This window comes from Ursus maritimus, unplaced genomic scaffold (assembly GCF_017311325.1).
Source record: "Ursus maritimus isolate PB19 unplaced genomic scaffold, ASM1731132v1 scaffold_16, whole genome shotgun sequence".
NCBI classification, from domain to species: Eukaryota; Metazoa; Chordata; class Mammalia; order Carnivora; family Ursidae; genus Ursus; species Ursus maritimus.
In genome coordinates this window covers 15,810,701-15,829,883 of record NW_024424008.1, presented here as the reverse complement: position 1 = coordinate 15,829,883, position 19,183 = coordinate 15,810,701, and the positions used below count along the sequence as shown (strand labels likewise).

The window sequence follows — 19,183 nt, the reverse complement described above, 5'->3', positions numbered from 1 at the left end:
TAGAGTGTATTATGCTAAGCGAAATAAGTCAGTCAGAGAAAGACAACTATCATATGATCTCACTGATATGTGGAATTTAAGAAACAGGCAGAGGATCATAGGGGAAGAGAGGAAAAAATAAAACAAGACGAAATCAAAGAGGGAGACAAACCATAAGAGGCTCTTAATCATAGGAAACAAACTGAGAGTTGCTGGAGGGGAAGGGGTGAAGGGATGGGGAAACTGGATGATGGACATTAAGGAGGGCACGTGATGTAATAAGCACTGGGTATTATATAAGACTGATGAATCACTGACCTCTACCCCTGAAACTAACAATACATTATATGTTAATTAATTGACTTTACAATTTAAAAAATGAAAAAAAATTTAAAAAGTTGAGGGCTACTGAAGGAAAATCATAAAATGGAAATTCCCAGGATGTGATAAATGAGTGATCTTTAATACCTGCCCTCTTTGGGGGAGCAATTTCTGTTACCTTAGCAATGCACACTTTAAGAACTCGAGAAATGGTTGTTGACCGATAACTTTACTATAATGATTAGGCATAGAACTAGCTGATTATCAAAGGTTCCTTGTAGTTCTAGTATCCCATGATACATTTTGCTGAATTACAACACAGTTCTGCCTGACTCCACAGCCCTAGCTCTCTACCATTAGGCATCCTGCTTTAGACAGCTTCGTTGTCTCCACACATTGGAATTCAGCATTCTCAGGGACTCTGTTTCCTCACCTGTAGAATGGAGAGAATAACAGTAGGTACTGTATAGGTTTGTTCACTTAACAAATATTTACTGAGTACCTGCTGGGCACCACGGGTATCTTAGTGAATCAGACTGTTAAGACCCTGCGCTTGTGGAGATTCTTTCTAGTTAGGAGAGAGAGAAAATTAATAAATAAGCAAGTGAATAACCAAGACAGTGATGGACATCAGTAAGTGCTGTGAAGGAATTAAAACAGGGCTAAGGAGTGACTGGAGGGAAGGATGAAACAGGAGTGTTGGAGAAGACGTCTCAGAGGAAATGACATTTGTCAAGAAGGAGCAGCCCTGGGGAAATAGGGGAGAATATGATGATGGCATTCTATGCAGAAGAGAGACTACAGACCCTACAGCAAGAATGGCTGGGCGTATTTGGAATAGAGAGAAGGTCAATGTAGCTGGAGTGTGGTGAGCAAGGCAGGGGTGTGACCAAAGGTGAGGGAAGATGGCCAGATCTTACAGAACTTTGTAGGCCTGATAAATTTTCTTCCAACAGCCATAGGAGACCACTGACGAGTTTCCAGCAGTTTCAGAGAGGAGCATGATCTGTGGAACCTGGTTTGAAAACATCCTGTTTGCCATGTAGAGAAGAGATTGTCAGTGAGCAGTGGTGGAGAGAGGCCTATCAGGAGATAGCTGTCCACGTGAGAGCTGATGGGGATGGGACAGTTTGTGGTGGTGGAGATAGAGAGTAGAGAGAAGTAATTCGAAATTAGGATATCTTCTGAAGGGCATGTGGATTAAATGAGGTAACCTATGCAAAACACCTCACAAAGTGCCTGACGGAAGGGGCTCGATTAAGTGCTTACTGTAGATAATATGGCCTGGTATAGCAGGCCAGTCACAGTTCCATAAGTCAAAGAGAAATCTGCCAAATACTTAAGTCACAGAGCAGATCAGCAAACTGGTTCAAGCACTCATTATTTATGTGCCATCTGGGCAAATCACATTTGGGGCCTCAGTTTCCCCACTTATAAAATGAGGAGTGGGTGAAATGAACTCTAAGGCAGCTTCCAGAGCTAACATCCTCCGAATCTTTTTGATGGGCTATATCATCAGGGTTTGCTCAGAGAAGCAGAGTCACTATGAGTGAGGTAGAATAAGGAATTTATAGCAAAGAGTAGACCTGATAAAACCGTGGAAACCAGTGAAGTACTTTATGTAAGGCATTGCCTCTGTGCCTGGTGTTGGGCCCAAAGTCGCGATAGATCAGCCAGCCCTGCAATCAAGAAGGAAAGTGAGGCACAAAGTTTCAGAAGTCAAGGGCAAATTGGAACACATTGGGACAAACTAGATGCCAAGTCTGTCTAACCATCCCTAAGCTTGATGCAGGTGACCTGCAGAAGCTAGAGTCCTTAACCATGGAGCTACTCAGGCACCGAGCCCAAGACTCAGAGCAGCTGAAGGAGGAGCTCATGCAGGTCCAAGTGCTGCCCCTGCACTGAGTGAGCCAGCCGACTCAATGTCATGAACTGGCACCCAACTGTGACTTTCAGAGGAGAAAACACTGCTTTGCTTCCACCTCTCCAGTCTTGTGCCAATTTCTTTTATGGCCAATCCCAATCTGGAACCATGCAGGGAAGGGAATTCTGGCAAATGAGTTCCACTGCAGCTAAACTGACAGTACAGAGCTACCAGAGTCCACTCCTTGTCAACTTGGCATTCATACACACCTCTTAAAACCATACTTAACTGTTAAGTAAAGACAATAGCAAAATCATGCTTCCACTTAACATGACCCGATGGTCCTTCATGCAACTGAAAACATTCTATCCTTCTCCCCAGTAGAGGATATACGGTCCCTTTATGCACCTTTGGGTGATATTCATTCTTTTTCTAGCTGAGTCACCCTCTCTTTTGAAGGTAAGGGCTTTGGGAGGTGATAGGTCACAAGAGCAGAGCCCTTATAAAAGAGACCCCAGGGAATCCCCTCATCCCTTCTGCCTTGGAAGGACACAGCAAAGAGACAGCCATCTAGGAACCAGGAAAGGGGCTCTTATTAACATTGAATCTGCTGGTGCCTTGGTCTTGGATCTCTTAGTATCCAGAACTGTGAGAAATAAATGTGAGGTATTGCCTTATAGCAGTCCAGATGGTGTAAGACAGGCATAAAAAATAACGTGAATTTTGTGTGTAAGGAATTTGGAAAAGGCACAGCAAGGGTGGTTCTTTTATACCCCATGTCTGGGTTTAGAGGACTCAAACAGCTGGAGGTAGGAACCCCTAGGACCAGAGAATCTACTTCCAAGATGGTTTCTTCATTCATACTTCCAGTGCTCATCCCGGGGTGGCTGAAGGAGGGCACTATCAACTGGAAAACCTGCATGGTAGTCTCAAGGTAGCTGGATTACTTACAGGGCTGCTCAGAGCTCCAAAGCAAATTTTCCAGCAAATAAGGAAGAATCCGCATGGTCTTTTATGACATAGCTTTGGAAGTCACCTGGTGTCACTCACACTATTCTATTGGTTGAAGACGTCACAAGCCCTCCCAAATTCAAGGGGAGGAAATATAAACTCTGCCCTTCAATGGGAGGAATGTCAAAGAACTTGAGGCTATGTTTTAAAACCACCACCTGACACCTTGTCCAGTCTAGTTCATGTTTATCCACAGCAGGTGGCTAGTTCACACTTTTTCATTATTTAGCATTATTTTTATTACTGTTCATTTCTCACCTTTATCAACTGATGAGAATGCTGCCTGTGGGAATATTATTACAGGTGCTTTCCCTTCCCTGGGTCTCTTGGAAAATCACACACCCTTCATAGCTAGACTCACATTTCAATTTTTCTACAAACTTAGTACTTATAGGTGATCTCCTGACTTATAACTCTTTGGCTAGATACTCCTGCATATATGGCCTATAGGATTCCTAATGCCTTCAGTTGACAATATTGAGATCAGTGGTCAACTAGCCAATGAACAGTGATAAGAAAATATCTTGGGCTGATTGATGAAATTTGCAGGCTTCTGAACCAAACAACAATTCAAGCCAAGACATTTTTCTACCTTAAAATATATTTAAGAATCTGCAGAGAAAAAAGAAGGTTAGTGATTGGCAAAACTTCTGAGTTCTGAAGAAAGCAGAAAGCTGTCTTGTAGGCATGGCCTGTAGAGCAGACTTGACCATCATTCTGGAACCAGTTGGGTTGCATTTTGATGGCCTCCTACACCCAGAACATAATGAAGTCTCTCTTTTTCTGAAGAATTAGAGCACTTCTAGCCTGAATCATTAATTTATTTATTCAACAAGCATCTATCGAGTGCTGCAGACGGGCTAGGTAGGTCCTCCCTTGCTGTTCAGAAACACAGCGGTGAAGAAGACACAGCCTCTGACCTCGAAGGACTATGAAAGGGATCAAAACCAAGCCAAATCAAAACAAAAACCCAAACTTATAATGAGGGAGGGTGTTCAAGAAAAAGCACTTAATTATAAATAAGTTTCACTCTGGGTCTCGTGTCTTAGTCTCCTCTAATGTGACTGTAAGCTCGATGGAGGCAGTGACCACATTCTAATGCCTCCACGCCTCCAAGGACACTGCTCAGTGACGTGTCCACAAGAACCTATCACGAAACATTGGCTACTGGCTTGACTGACAAATACTGAAATGAAACGAAGTTGTAGAGGTGTGAAGTGTGTTAGCAGTACTTTTCGCCTCCTGCATGGGTTCGCAGTTGCGCATCTGTATATTAAACCGTCACCACCAACAAATAAGAATGTCCTCTGTACTATCTCATGCTTGGTAGGAGGAACAACAGGGCTTTGATTCCTTGACATTCAAGAGCTCTCTGGTGACATGATTCTTCCCTGGCTAGTGGTGCAAGTGATAAGAAGGCAGGGGTTTGGCTCTGCCATTTAAGAGTCGTTACTGAACCTCTTGGGGCCTGTGATTCCTCAACTTTGAGCAAGATTAGGGGTCCCTCCTGCTTTACTCAGTACAAATGTTTTGTTTCATAACTAGTACGGGTGCAGAGGGAGATGTAGCATCCAGACCATCTATAACCTGTGGGATGTGAACTGGCTTCTCCCCATGTTTCTCTTGTTCCACGATAAATTCCCAGTCCTTATGAGGTTTTGGTCCCAGTGAATTTTCCCCTCAAAAACCAAACAGGATAATAATGAACCATTTTCTTGCATTTTCTATCAAGACCGCTCTTTGTGAGTTCTAAATGTTCTGTCCATATTCAAAGAAGCTGGTTTCTTCATGAGTGGTTGGAATAAGACTTCTCTTGGAAGCTACTGAATATGGATTAGTTGATTGTTTCGCAGCAAATAAAAAGCAGGCTCTGGGGTGACTACTTCAGCACTTAATTGGGTTAGCAAAGAACTGCAAATGAGAGGTTTTCCTTAGGAGGGAAAGGATGTTTATGGCCCCCCACCCCCCTAGGTGGTGGATTTTAACCTAAACCCTAGTCTTCAAATGCAGCCTTTAATTTAGAAACCATTACAAGAATCTATTAGAGCAGAAAATGTCAGGTTGAAAAATTAACACATCACAGGAGTTAATTAGAACCCAGCCTCTCATTAGATGCAAATAGAGAGCCCTCCAACTGCCGGGCGGCCTGCTGAAGTCACATTTGTTGCAGCTCCAAACGGGCTGCCTCCTTCCTACTCAGACAGTGGACAGAGGAAGCTGCCCAGGCCCTAAGGCCAGAGACACTAGGGGCCCACGGCCTGCCCTTTAGGTTAATGGAAGGTTCCATTTCTCTGTCCCCATCTTCTGCTCCTCTTCTAAATGCTCTGCCTATCACAGGGCGGACAGCCCTCTGCCTGGAACTCCCTCAGGGAAGTGTTTTCTGCAACAAAGACAAACATGCCAGGCCTGTCACCGGCAGCAGACTGGCGACTGTGTAAACCGCTCTGTGAGAGGGGAGGCTGAGGGGCTCCAGGCCATTCAGACTTAGCTCTAAGTCGTGGTCTTTGTTTTCTTTCCACATTCAGACTGAAATGTGATTCCCCTGGCTTTCTTTTTTGGAAAATACCTGCGATGAGTTCCATGCTGGGGAAAGAAAAGCTGTTGACAGGAAAATCTTCTGCCGGGGAAGGGGCTTCTTTCAGAGTTCTCAAGGAGACAGTGCTTCGAGCAAGCTGGGGCAAGGATGCCAGGGCTAGGAAGAAGTCCAGATCGCAAAAGGGTCATCTCTAACTGGGGATAAGGCAAAGCGTCAAGCGGTTTCCTCTGTGAGAGCAGTACTATGCCCATAAGCTTTCAGGCCACACAAGCATGCTCCTGAGTCCCCCGTCACTTACTGTGTGATCTTGAACAAATTGCTTAACCTCTCAAAACACCAGTTTTCTCAAGCTGCTGGGTGAAATCAATGAGATAATGCACGGAAAGCATGTAACACAGTATCCAGCACGTAGTAAGGGTTCTATACAAGTTCTTGGTGTTGGTCTGATAATAGTATCACTTCCCCCAACACTGACGGTGCTCCCTCTGCGTACCAGGCCCTGTGCTGCTCCTTGACCTCGCAGAGTCCATCGTTCAATAAACCATGCACACACACCGCAGCATGCAGCCAGCCTCCTCCCCTTCCTGAAAATGCCTCAGGAGAAGCGCCCATTGCACGTTAACGCTGTTTTGTTGAGTAGCTCAGAATCCTGCAGGCCATCTGCCTCTGAGCAGCCCTGGAACCTCAGCTACCTCCACCCTCAGTTTACCCACAATTCTCTCTGTGTGTACTTACCACATCGAGTTACAGTTGTCTGTTCCTTCTTTGTCTCTTCCTGTGAGTTCCTAGAGGGTGGGGCTCATCTATCCATTGGATTCATTCATCTCATCATTTATTCATCTCTGTGGGCCTATGGTCTCCTGCATTACTCAGCACAGTCAAACGGAAGAGTCAGCCCTACTGCTGAGTATGTAGACTTGCAGCTCGAACATTTCTGGGGAAATAACCCTGCCTCCCATCCTTGAAGGGCCTCCTTGGGCCCTGGTTTGGTTGGTCTTCCATTTTCTAAATATTACTTTGGTTCTAGCCTCAGTTTCTTCATCTCTTTAAGAGGCTAATAGAATCTCCTTCCCTGGGAGGTTGTGATAATGGCTGGAGACAAAGCAGCTTTTATGTACCCAACACAGTTCTAGGTACAGAGCCAAAAACCAAAAAAAGTTGATTCCACTCTTGCCCTCAGCCAAGTCTAGTTGCCAGTATATGAAAACTAAAACTACAAGGCAAAATAGGAGTACCACAGGAGAGGAACAGATATCCTTTCAACTTGTATCCAGCCTCTGCCATCTGCCAGACTTGGCTGAAACAGAGGATACAGACATGCATACAAACCTGGTCCCTGTCACCAAGCCCCAGGAAAACCTTGGCAAGTGTTGGCCAAAAAGATCTCAGGAAGAGAGTAGAAAGCTCTTTACCCGGATTTTCAGACCTGGGCTGCAGGAGCTGTCTTTGGGACCTGGCTGGAAAGCAGGAGGTCACCTCAGAACGACGAAAACCAAGTTATTTGGCACTTACTTTGTATGTGCCAGACACTGTGCTAAATGGTTTACCAGCATTCTCTCATTTAACTATTAGAACAACTGTGTGGGGTAAACATGAAAATCCTTATTTTACAGATAGCCCATCTGAAACTCAGAGAGGCACAGTAGATTTACCACAGTCAAGCAATAAGTAAATGGCTTAGAAATCCACCTGCTGAGGGTTTCACTGGTCCCGCTGAAAAGGGAAAGGGTGAAGTAGCACAAACCTCCATCCAAGGGGTAGGCAGTGGGGTGGGGGAGGGCTGGGAATGAAGGGAGGGGAAATTGGATCAAAACAGCGGTTTTGATCCCCAGACTCCAGGGCCCTTCGAAGCAGCAGAGTAAGTTAGAGATGCAGGTTGCAGGGGAGGGATGCCCGGGAGACTGGGGGAGGGTACCCCCGGTGGCTGTGCGCCTTCTTCGCCTCCAGTGCACAGGTCAAGCCTCTCCCCTCCCGCCCTCTCACCCTCCCAACCTTATTTAGAAACCGTGTCCCCGAGACAGGAAGGGCGGCGGGCCGAGAAGCACGGAGCGTCCCGGTCTCATTTCCTTTCGAATCCCCCTGTGGAATTTCATTTCATACGGTGAGGAAATCGGAGCGCGAGACCGTCGGCTGGTCGGCTGCTCCGGGCGCCTCCCCCACTCGCGGCTGGAGACAGGCAGCTCCCGGGTGCAGGTCTGGCCGAGTCTGGGGGCGGGGAGACGGGGCCCGGCTCCAACCCAAGCAAGTTAGCAGTGAAAATAGCTGTGAGCTTGCGTTGTACCAGGCAAGGGGCTAAGCGTTTTACGCATTACCTCTAATCCTCCCAAGTCTCTTTACGGATGAGGAAACTGACGCCGAGAGGTTGAGCAATTTGCTCAAGGTCACACAGCCAGGATTTAAAGCCACAATCATTGTAAATCTAAATCCCGTGTTCTTTGTGTACGTTTCTCTGCCTGATAGGTAGGTAGCCACGGGCCGAGGTGACAGCCGGAAGAGGGGAAGGAAAGGGAGCCGACTGATCTGGGAGCATTTCTCACCTGGGAGAGGAGGGGGCAGGCTGGACCGGCGGGAGCAACTCGGCTCCATCCCCGCCTGGCCCCCGAGCGCCGCGAACCGGGTGGGAGGAAAGTGAGAGCCGGGCAGCCGGGCGGGGCGCTCCGGGAGGGAGGGAGGGAGGGAGGGAGAGACGGGGGAGGGGGGCTGGCGGGCGGGCGGGCGGGGGCCTGACCCTTCCAGCGGCAGAGGGGCCCCTCCCCTCGCTGCCCACGGCGCCCGGCCATTGGAGAGACGCGCTGTCTGTCCCGCCCCGCCACCGCCCAGCGAACCTCCAGCGCCGCGGAGGGCTCGGGCGGTGAGAGCGGCGCGGCGCTGGGTGCTGGCGGGATACGCCGAGACGCGGAGCGGACGCTGCCGGCGCCGGGTTGGGGTCTCACCGCCTGCAGCCATGACCCTCGCAGTCTGTCCTTCGGCCCCGGCCACGGGCGTCTAATATCTCACACATTCGCGCGCGGCTGCCAGAGACTCGGCCGCTGCCCCTTCTTCGCCCTTGGCGCTTTATCACACTCCCTTCCTGGGAGTCGAGAGCAGCGCGGGTAGCCGGCGCCCCCGTGCAAACTGGGGGTGTCTGCTGGACCACCCCCCGCCGCCGCAGACGGCGCCCCCGGCTCTGGCCATGGCCTGGCGGGGCGCAGTGCCGAGCCTCCTAGGGGCGCCCGGGGGCGTCGATCTCAGTCTAAGGCTGCTGCTGCTGTTGCTGCTGCTCCTGGAGCCAGCGCGGGGCTTCGGGGACGAGGAGGAGCGGCGCTGCGACCCCATCCGCATCTCCATGTGCCAGAACCTGGGCTACAACGTGACCAAGATGCCCAACCTGGTGGGGCACGAGCTGCAGACAGACGCCGAGCTGCAGCTGACAACTTTCACGCCGCTCATCCAGTACGGCTGCTCCAGCCAGCTGCAGGTGGGCGCCCCCACCCCCACCCCTGGCGGGAGGGGACCCCTTGGGCAGGGACGCCCCAAACTAACTCCGTGGAGCCCTTACCGAGCTAAGCTACTTGCCCCCTTCCAAGGCTGAAGGGTAAAACTGTCCTGGAGAAGTGATTTCCAACCCCACCCCCACTTTTCTGTCCCTTCTCAGGGACTGGAAGCCAAAACGTTGTGTAAGTCATCTGGCCTGCGAAAGAACCCACTCTTACACCCCGCCCTTCCGTTTTTCTCCCCTGCTCACCCGTGTCTGGCCAAGCCCCTAACCCCAGTGGAGCTGAGGGTTATCTTTGCCAAGGATTCTGGCCGCCGCTGCTCGCTGCTCGGTGGGCGAGTCCCCAGCAGGGCAGCCAGCTGCAACTAGACTTGGAAGGAGAGATAAGGAGCCGGGAACTTCTCCCTCTCCGACCTCCTTTCTCCCCCATATTTTGGGATGGGTTATTAAATGAAACCCCACTGCCGCGTTTTCTGCGGGGTGGCCCCTCCTCGCGTCGTCCCGCATGACTTTAGAGGTCATGCAGGAAGGAATGGTTGGGTGGCTTGAGATTGTTCTGATCCTCGGGGTTGAGGGCAGATTTAGGATTTGGCGGGGAGAAATCACAGCTTGGGGAAAAGGTGATAATGTGTGATCAAGCCCCAGGAAGGCAATTTGTATATTGGAAGATTTTTTTCAGTCATTAAAATTTTAAAGCTTCTGTAATGATAGAGGCAATGTTCAACCTACAATAGGTGAAGAAATAATTTGCATATACAGGGTGATTATAATCTTACAAAACCAACAACTAATTCATTTTTTTTAAAAAAGGAACTGAAAGAGATTTTTAAAAAAGAGTTAGCACTGGTTGTGTTTTGGTTGGTGAGGCTATGAGTGAGTTTTAGAAATTTAGGCAAGAGAGAACTTAGGGAAAAAATAGAGGGTAGTTGTCCAGGCTGAAAGCTTCAGAAATCTGTGGTTCTGGTTATAACTTCTGAGAGGTAAGAAACAGGCAGGCAGCTTCCTTATAGGTGCGTGTTTTTACATAGGTCATTTTAAAAGTTGGACTGTGGTTTCAGAAAGATGGTTGGGATTAGACCTGTAGCTGCTGAAATGTCCCTTCGGGGTTTTCCGAACTTTAGAACTAGGTTATAAAAGCTTAAGAAATGATCCTCTAGCTCTCAGTTTGGAAACAGCACATATCCTGACATCAGTGGCAATTTTGTTGGAGAAACAGCTTCTGCAGGGATATATATTTTTAATTACATGTATCCTGGGGAAGCAGCCAAGCTGTTTTGAAGGACAGGACTGGATCCCTTTACATGCTGGAAAATAGTTACTTGTAACTCTAGACTTCATAGACAACATCTGTAAGGAGCCAAGCCGACTGTTTATCAATGCTGGAGGAATTGAGGACAGCAACTGGACTCTCCCCTGCTGGTACTGCAGTTGCAGGGACTTCACATTTATATTTTCTATTGTGCTTCATTATTATTCATTGAGGAGACCTGGCCAAACAAAGCCCTGGTGACCAGAGACCTCAACCTGCATCCCATCCTTGGGTCTACTAGTGTCTCAATTAGGACATTTTCTGTTTCAGTATGGGACTGATTAAAAAAATAATTTCAGGGGATAAAGTAGAGAAAGAGAATATTAATAGGATAAAAGCTGGATCTACATGTTTGGTTTGTTTGTTTTTTTACATTTATTTTTATTGTGATAAAGAAATGAGGACAAAAATAAATCACCCCATCACCAGAATGACTCAGTCATTCGATTATGCTGTTCAGCTCTTTGAAAGAGGGAGATGCAAAGTCAAGTTTTAAGGTTTATTTTCTTAAGCATTATGCAAAAAGGGATTATGTAATTCTTCAGGTCCTTTTTATATATTTATTTATTTATTTATGTTCTCCTGGAAAGGATTGCTGGAACCCAAAGGAGCAAAGACTGCAAGCGATGGATTTTTAGGCACCCTAGTCTGAGGTCGGAGTAAACAGTCAGAGTCCCTATAGCTGGTTTAAAAGTCGATATGTACTTTGCCTGGAAGCATTCAACTCCACTTCGTGCAAGCATTTGGTCAGACTTCCAAGTCATTGTTTTCTTTGTTCATTTCATTACTTTTCCAGTTCTTCCTTTGTTCGGTTTATGTGCCAATGTGCACAGAGAAGATCAACATCCCCATCGGCCCATGCGGCGGCATGTGTCTTTCAGTCAAGAGGCGCTGTGAACCCGTCCTGAAGGAATTTGGGTTTGCCTGGCCAGAGAGCCTGAACTGCAGCAAATTCCCGCCCCAGAATGACCACAACCACATGTGCATGGAAGGGCCAGGTGATGAGGAGGTGCCGCTACCTCACAAAACCCCCATCCAGCCTGGGGAAGAGTGCCATTCCGTAGGCACCAACTCGGATCAGTACATCTGGGTGAAGAGGAGCCTGAACTGTGTTCTCAAGTGTGGCTATGATGCTGGCTTATACAGCCGCTCAGCCAAGGAGTTCACGGACATCTGGATGGCCGTGTGGGCCAGCCTGTGCTTCATCTCCACTGCCTTCACGGTGCTCACCTTCCTGATCGATTCCTCCAGGTTTTCCTACCCTGAGCGCCCCATCATATTTCTCAGTATGTGCTATAATATTTATAGCATTGCTTATATTGTCAGGCTGACCGTAGGCCGGGAAAGGATATCCTGCGATTTTGAAGAGGCAGCAGAACCTGTTCTCATCCAAGAAGGACTTAAGAACACAGGATGTGCAATCATTTTCTTGCTGATGTACTTTTTTGGAATGGCAAGTTCCATCTGGTGGGTTATTCTGACACTCACTTGGTTTTTGGCAGCAGGACTTAAATGGGGTCATGAGGCCATTGAGATGCACAGCTCTTATTTCCACATCGCCGCCTGGGCCATCCCTGCAGTGAAAACCATTGTCATCTTGATTATGAGACTGGTGGATGCGGATGAGCTGACCGGCCTCTGCTATGTCGGGAACCAAAACCTCGATGCCCTCACGGGCTTTGTGGTGGCTCCCCTCTTCACTTACTTGGTGATCGGAACTCTGTTCATCGCCGCCGGTTTAGTGGCCTTGTTCAAAATTCGGTCCAATCTGCAAAAGGATGGGACAAAGACAGACAAGTTGGAAAGGCTGATGGTCAAGATTGGGGTCTTCTCAGTCCTGTACACAGTGCCTGCCACCTGTGTGATTGCCTGTTATTTCTATGAAATCTCCAACTGGGCACTCTTCCGGTATTCTGCAGACGACTCCAATATGGCAGTGGAAATGTTGAAAATTTTTATGTCTTTGCTGGTGGGCATCACTTCAGGCATGTGGATTTGGTCTGCCAAAACTCTGCACACCTGGCAAAAGTGTTCTAACAGATTGGTGAATTCTGGGAAGGTAAAGAGAGAAAAGCGAGGGAACGGTTGGGCGAAGCCTGGGAAAGGCAATGAAACTGTGGTATAATGCTACCTGGGCTCCACGCTTTCCAAATTTTGAAGGGGGGGGAGGGGAATGCTAGCATTTTGGCTCAAGTGCGACTAAAAGTTTCCTGCAGTGAATCTCAGTTTGAGCAAACTGGCAACACTTAAGTGACCCCTGTAAGCCACCGCCACCTGTCCCCCCCTCCCCAGCATCATAAAAGGAATTATTTTGCTGCAGACTTTGGAATGATCCAAAATGGAAAAGCCAGTTAGAGGCTTTCAAAGCTGTGAAGAATCAAAACATTGATCACTTTAGCAGGTCGCAACTTGGAGCGTGGAGGTCCTGCCTAAATTCCAGGAGGGTCCAGGGCGATGCTGCTTTTCCCTGCAGAGTAAGATCTGAGCTGTGAGTAGGTGACTCGCAGGGAGAAAGATTAACTTTTTTAACCCTTAAAATCTTAAATACTAACCGGGTCTTTCAGATAGCAAAGCAATCTATAAACACTGGAGATACTGGGTTCAGACAAGTGTTACAAGAGTTTTATAGTTGGGCTGATCTAACATAAACATTTTCTGTGGTGCGCTGTCTGCTGTTTAGAACTTTGTGGATTGCTCTCCCAAGAGGTGGTGTCAGAATCTTTCAGTGCCTTTGTCATAAAACAGAATTGTTTGAAAAAACGAAAGTACTGTACAAACACACATAAGGTATCCAGTGGATTTTTCTTCTCTCTTCCTCTTAAATTTCAATATCCCTCTTCTAGGCTGCTGCTGTTTTCTTCATTTTACATTAATGACTCAAAATAGGTATTTTTATAGGATTTTTTTTTTTTTTTTTGCACTGCAGCATGCCTAATGAGGGGGAAAGTAAGGGTGATTCACTTTCTGACAATCATTTAATTCAGAGGAAAATGAGATTTATCAAGTCGACTTACCTTACCAACCCCGGAGACCTATTGCATTGAGCAATGGGGACTTAATATATTTTACTTTGTGTGATTGCATCTATGCAGGCGCCAGTCTGGAAGAGCTAAAATGTTAAGTTTCTTGGCAACTTTGCATTCACACAGATTAGCTGTGTAATTTGTGTGTGTCAATTACAATTAAAAGCACATTCTTGGACCATGACATAATAGTATACTCAACTGACTTTAAAACTATGGTCAGCTTGCATTCTCAGAATGATAGTGCCTTTCTTTCCTCTAGCGTAAGAATGTTATCAGTCTAGCCTACTACCACAATGAAGACTTTTCTGTTTTGTAGAGAGAACTAAGGACAGCTAATCCAACTACTTGGTGCATAATTGTTTCCTAGTAATTGGCAAAGGCTCCTTATAAGATTTCATTGGAGGCAGTGTGGCCTGGAGTATTTATATGGTGCTTAATGAATCTCCAGAATGCCAGCCAGGAGCTTGATTGGTTAGTAGGGAATAAAGTGTAGACCATATGAAATGAACTGCAAACTCTTAACAACACAGGTCTTAATTGCCTTTTGCAGGGGTATCCAGAGCTTTTAAAATTTATGCTTTATGTTCCTCACAATGGGGTACCCCCCTAGCAGCCTCTCAAAAAGTTGCAATTCTTTTAAAATTGTAGCTGGACTCTCTTTTAACCTGCTTTCGGCCTTCTGACCGCCAGATCTCTGGGACGAGTTGTTGACAGTGTCACAGGTTGCTCTCCTTGTAGCTCATGCCTGTCTTTGCTTCAGCAGCTACTTTGCAATGACTCATTTATTTATTCATACCCCACCCCTCCCCCCTTTTAAAAACAGGTAGGAAACTCTTTTATCACATTTCTTTGTGGAAAAACATTTCCAGGGACTCAAATTCCCGAATAGGTGGTCAGATTCTGGAAATACACGTGTCCTTTCTGTGTTTTTGAGCTTTATGTCCGTGGTTTGACATTTTCCTTTCTTCTTTGTTTTTGGGGGCTCTTGAGCCGTCTGAGGTGAAGATGCATATAAGGTCTGTTGTGTCTTTTGGGAGGGAAAGTCCTGGGGCTTTGAGGACAAATGCTAACTGGGCACGGGTGGCCCCTGTTGTGTGTGTGCTGAGCCCGAGTACCTTGGCTGGACTCTGGGTCAGGGTTCTAGGAGCATGAGAAATGATCCCCAGAAGGACCAGTTGAACTCCATCTGAGACCACATCGCCTACAAAATACAAAATGTGAACTCCCTGTGCTGCTTGCAGACAGTTCCCAGAGTTGGCCGGGGCCCTGGAGCACGGACCCAGGGGCAGAGCCTGCCCTTACTCACGCTCCACTCCAGCGTCTAGGGAGTTGCGCTGAGACTCCGGCCCAGGAAAGGAAAGAAGGACCGTGCAGTGGGGCACTGGTCTCACTGTGAGACCATAGGACTTTGTCAGGCAATTGTGTTTCTAATGTTTCAGTGATTTTTGTGACCCAAGCGGCACCTAGCAGGGGCCAGGCACAGAGTAGGTGATCAATATTTGTGAATAACGAAATAATAGAGTACGTGGGTGAACCTCTACACCCGAGTTCTGGAGCTAGTGCCCCGACAACTTTCTGGGTTTTAACATGTCCCTTCTACAAATCGCTCGTCTTCTCAGGGGAGAGTATATTTGATCAGAAGTGGCCGTAGGTGCAGATTGGATTAGTAGCCCGAGCAATGTCACAGGGCTGGGGGCCTTTCCTTTCAGGGTCCAGACAATGGAGAGTGTTTACTGTTTCAGGAAAAGAGCTTTGTGTCTGAGGTCAGTTACCAGTTACCTTGATGCGACTCCAACACCTCTTAAGCTGGTATTTGTTTAGAAAAAAAAAAAAAAGTCAATTATTAGCACATTTATTGAGTGCCCACTCTGTATAAAGCCCTGTGTTGGGTACCTTGGGGGACGTCGAGGAGTACAAGCTCTGTCCTTCTCACTGACCTGGACTGAGATTGCTCCTGGGTCTGCTGAATTTTGCTGTCGGTTTTGGGGAAGGAGGACGGGCCTCTGAATGGTCATCTGTTTCACTGTCTCCCGTCCCATAAATGCTTCCTGGGTCTTTCTACCTGTACTGTTTCTCTCATCCCTCCCCACGATTCCCTGCTAGTCAGTTACAGGGGTTTTGACAAAATGCCTCAGCCCTTTTTCATGACCACCTTTGTGGAGATCCCCGAGGAAGACTGTGAACACTGGCAGGAAGGATGTGAGCTCCCACACTTCATGTGGCTGTGGGGGCCACCATGCGGGGCTTGGGGTATTCCATGTGATGTGCACAGGGGAATTTGAGGACATCTTGCTAGGGAAAAGGTTAGGGCTTTTTGTTTTTGTTTTGTTTTTTAATTCTAGGATAAGTAGGGATGATTGTAGCTTCCCACAAAGTGCCTTGGCCTCCGGAGATTTTATTCAACGGGGCCCAAGGGTACCTCTCTCCTCCCCTCTGCTCTGTCAAACCCCTCTTTCTCTTCCTAAAGGCCACCTTTCAGGCAAGAGGAACACGGGGTCGGGTGGAACTGGCCAGAACCATCTGGTTGAGCTACTTGGTTGATTCATATCCTTTTTCCTCCCGTTTCCTGATCTCTGAGACGGCTTCTGAGCTGGCAGTCCTGAAACCAGAGAAGGGGGTGACACTGTTTACTTCCCTGAGATGCTCTCTGACTTTCCCCTCCCCGTCACTCCCTCACCTGCACCCTCAAGCCCAGAATCGGGGACACCTCTGTGTTGAGGTTCTGAATTGTACTCTTTACCAGCACCCTGAGCTCTATCTTCTCTGGTCCCCCCCTCCCCAGCCTCCTGGTCACTGAATTCAAGGCTTACTGTGTTAGCAACCAAGCTGGGACCCGAGGACACGGAGGAGCTTGACAGCCTCCGCTGTGGCGCACAGACGCAGTTTACAGGGATGTCCCCAGGCTGGTGCAGTCTCTGGCTTCTGGGGAAGTGGCCCCAGCAGCAGTCAGCGGGGAGAGCCACGGGGCGCAGACTCTGGAAGGAGCCCCCAGGATCAAGCTACGTCCTGAATTTCATTCTGTGATGGGAGAGATTGGAGGGAGTTGCCTTTCTAGCCAATTATGTCGAGTCCCTGGACTCTAACGGTTCCTGGTGTTCTTTTATTTACTTGGGTTCAGAGTCCTCCTCTGGGTTTGTATAATGTCTGGCAAAGGACCCAGGTTATCATTTTCCCTCTGGGCCTAGGTCATAGATCTTGGAATCTCCTAGAAGAGCATTTTGCTCCTTCCGAGGATCAGTTACCCGAGCCTTAAATAATGGATTTTGTTCTCCTGTGGTCTGCTCAGAGCGCTGTGCCGCTGCGGCTTGCCACGCGCATGTGCGGTCATGCCACACTGGCTCTCACCAAGAGGGAAGTGAGCCCTGACCCTCCCCAGCAGGCCTCTTCCCCTCGGGCAGCCCATTGGCCCTGTAGCAGCCTGTTCCTGTTTCTGATTTACCTTATTTCCCCTCTTTGCACCAGCGAATTCCCCATATTTGCCCAGGCAATTCGGAGAGGGTCCGTTTGGGGTCCTCAGTGAGCCATGTCCTCCAGTCTTTGGTGGCTCCCTGAGCTCCTGCAATATTCAGTATATGACCACTGTCATCTCAGAGGGGCTTCTGAGAAGAGGGGAGGGAGCAGCGCTGCTCCCTGAAGACTGGTCCATCTTCCCCCCAGAATGTGCTCCTCTCCACGTCCCGCTCATGGGCTTGGGCCCCAGCTTGGTTGTGCACTTTGGGAGGGGGAGGCTGCTCTCTCTCTCTCTCCCGGTGGGGCATCTAGGTGGTTCTGAATTTTTTCCTACCTCACAGGGATGTTGTGAGACTTTTGAAGGTCTGAGAATGAAAGGCCCCTTGAGCTCTTTGCAGGAAAGGTGGAATCAATATCAAGCATGATTCATGACAAGACGAACTGGGACTAGCAAGGCTGTGCAGAAGGCAGGCTGGTGCCCTGTGGCCTGTCCCTGGATCCCCATGCCGCCCTGCAGCTCCAGCCACCTTGAGGCCAACCCGGGGGGCCTTCAGATATTCAACATAGAGGTACCAGGCAAAGCCCTGCTACCCGTCCCCTAACGAATTACTGAACATCAAGGAAAAGGACCCTGCTTTTAAGGGTGTACAAACGTGTGTCTGCATTGATGTCTGTACTGTAAATTTCTAATTTATCACTGTACAAAAAAAATAAATAAACTTTGCTATTTAATTTTTGTATTAAAGGAAAATAAAGTTTTGTTTATTAACTGGTCTGAGATATGGCATATTCCTGGAGGTGTGCTCCCAGGAAGCACACATTCCCAGCAGTGAGAAACAGAGAATTTGGTCTGCAGGGCAGATTGAGAGCCTCTTTCTGAGAGCCTCTTTGTTTCTTTTCTGCTGGTGCTATTTTTCCCCTCTGGGATTTCTCTTGGGTCAGCAACCCCCGAGGTCCAAGGTCAACAGAATTTATCACTACTGTGGTCATCAGTATCACTCACATGGTCACATGATGCTTTGGAGGTACCCATAGTTCCCAAGCTGTCATCCATGACACCTCTTTTTGGCATTTCCACTATTTGTGGCCATTTTTAATATACTTTCCAAGCCCCTTTGACTTAATCTGGTGGCTTGAAAAAGTTCCTATCACCACTAGAGCCTTCAGGACTTTTTAAAAGGGGTAAGGGAACTTTTTTTTTTTTTTAACATTTTCATTAAAAACATTTTTTTCTTGGCTACCCAATGGTCATTTTGTATAATAGATATGGGAGTATGTTGTATCAGTCAACCAGGATAATGACTCCTTTAGTTAATTTTATAAATTGGGTGGTCTGCGTCTCCATATCCAGAAGTCATCAGGCAAAGCAAATTCAAATCCATTATCAGGACACTGTCATAGGAGCAAATAATAAGGACCGCACAGATACAGACGAAAGGGGAACCATGGCCATTGGAGATGTCTGCTGAGGGCCCAGAAGAGAACATCAGCCCTCTTGGTTTGCCTTTAAATTACTTTCCACACCCTGCTTTCTCCTGAATACGGCCCTAGTTTGGTGTAAGGACAAAGCCCAGGGAAGAGGGATCCGTAATACTATTCTTCTTCACTGCAGATTGCTATTGTACTTTTATCTGAAACCATAAATGAAGGGAGGTATGTAATTTAAATTCTCTTCCCTGTAAGACAGGCTGTGTTTCTCACTTCATTACCTACTCATTAAGTAGTTATGAAGTTAAGGAGAAGTCAGCACAATCTGGAATGAATTCATAATTGCACTTGTAGGAACACTTGCCATATAGAAGATAGTTTTATATTTACATGATTTCATCTTATTCTCATGGCCTCTCTAAAGCAAGCAGGGCAGGCATTGTCTTGCTTAAGGAAGAACTGAAAGTTGGGGCAGGGGACTCACCCAGGGAAGTTGCAGTATGGCCGGCCTGGTCTCCTCACGCCCAGCCCATGGATTTTTGTTGTTTTACACACAGTGGTGAGTGGGTGCGTTCACCCCAGAGACATGTTGAAGTCCTACCCCCTTGTACCGGTGAATGTGAACTTACTTGGAAATCAGGTCTTTGCAGACATAATCGGGTTAAAATGAGCTCACACTGCATTCGGATGGGCGCTCATTCAATGACTGGCATCCTTATAGTAAGAGGGCAGTTTGGACACAGACACTGAGGAGAGATCGCCTTGTGAAGGCAGAGGCAGAGAC

The 19,183-nt window shown here is 47.6% G+C and overlaps 2 protein-coding genes across 2 annotated transcripts in view; one reads left to right on the top strand and one right to left on the bottom strand.

The window, feature by feature from the left end:
- LOC121102946 overlaps nucleotides 1-8,657 on the bottom strand; it is a 59,336-nt gene extending 50,679 nt beyond the window's left edge. Inside the window, exons 1-3 of the mRNA XM_040631323.1 lie at nucleotides 8,475-8,657; nucleotides 8,249-8,366; nucleotides 5,742-5,901 (exon numbers count right to left, since the gene is read on the bottom strand). Of these exons, the coding sequence (XP_040487257.1) occupies nucleotides 5,742-5,901; nucleotides 8,249-8,366; nucleotides 8,475-8,657 (461 nt within the window). The remainder of the gene's footprint in view (nucleotides 1-5,741; nucleotides 5,902-8,248; nucleotides 8,367-8,474) is intronic.
- FZD4 (frizzled class receptor 4) lies at nucleotides 8,564-17,703 on the top strand. The gene is made up of 2 exons (XM_040630947.1): nucleotides 8,564-9,168; nucleotides 11,292-17,703. Exons 1-2 carry the CDS (start codon nucleotides 8,884-8,886, stop codon nucleotides 12,618-12,620), a joined length of 1,614 nt encoding a protein of 537 aa, XP_040486881.1. The 5' UTR covers nucleotides 8,564-8,883; the 3' UTR covers nucleotides 12,621-17,703.
- Nucleotides 17,704-19,183: the final 1,480 nt, after the last annotated feature.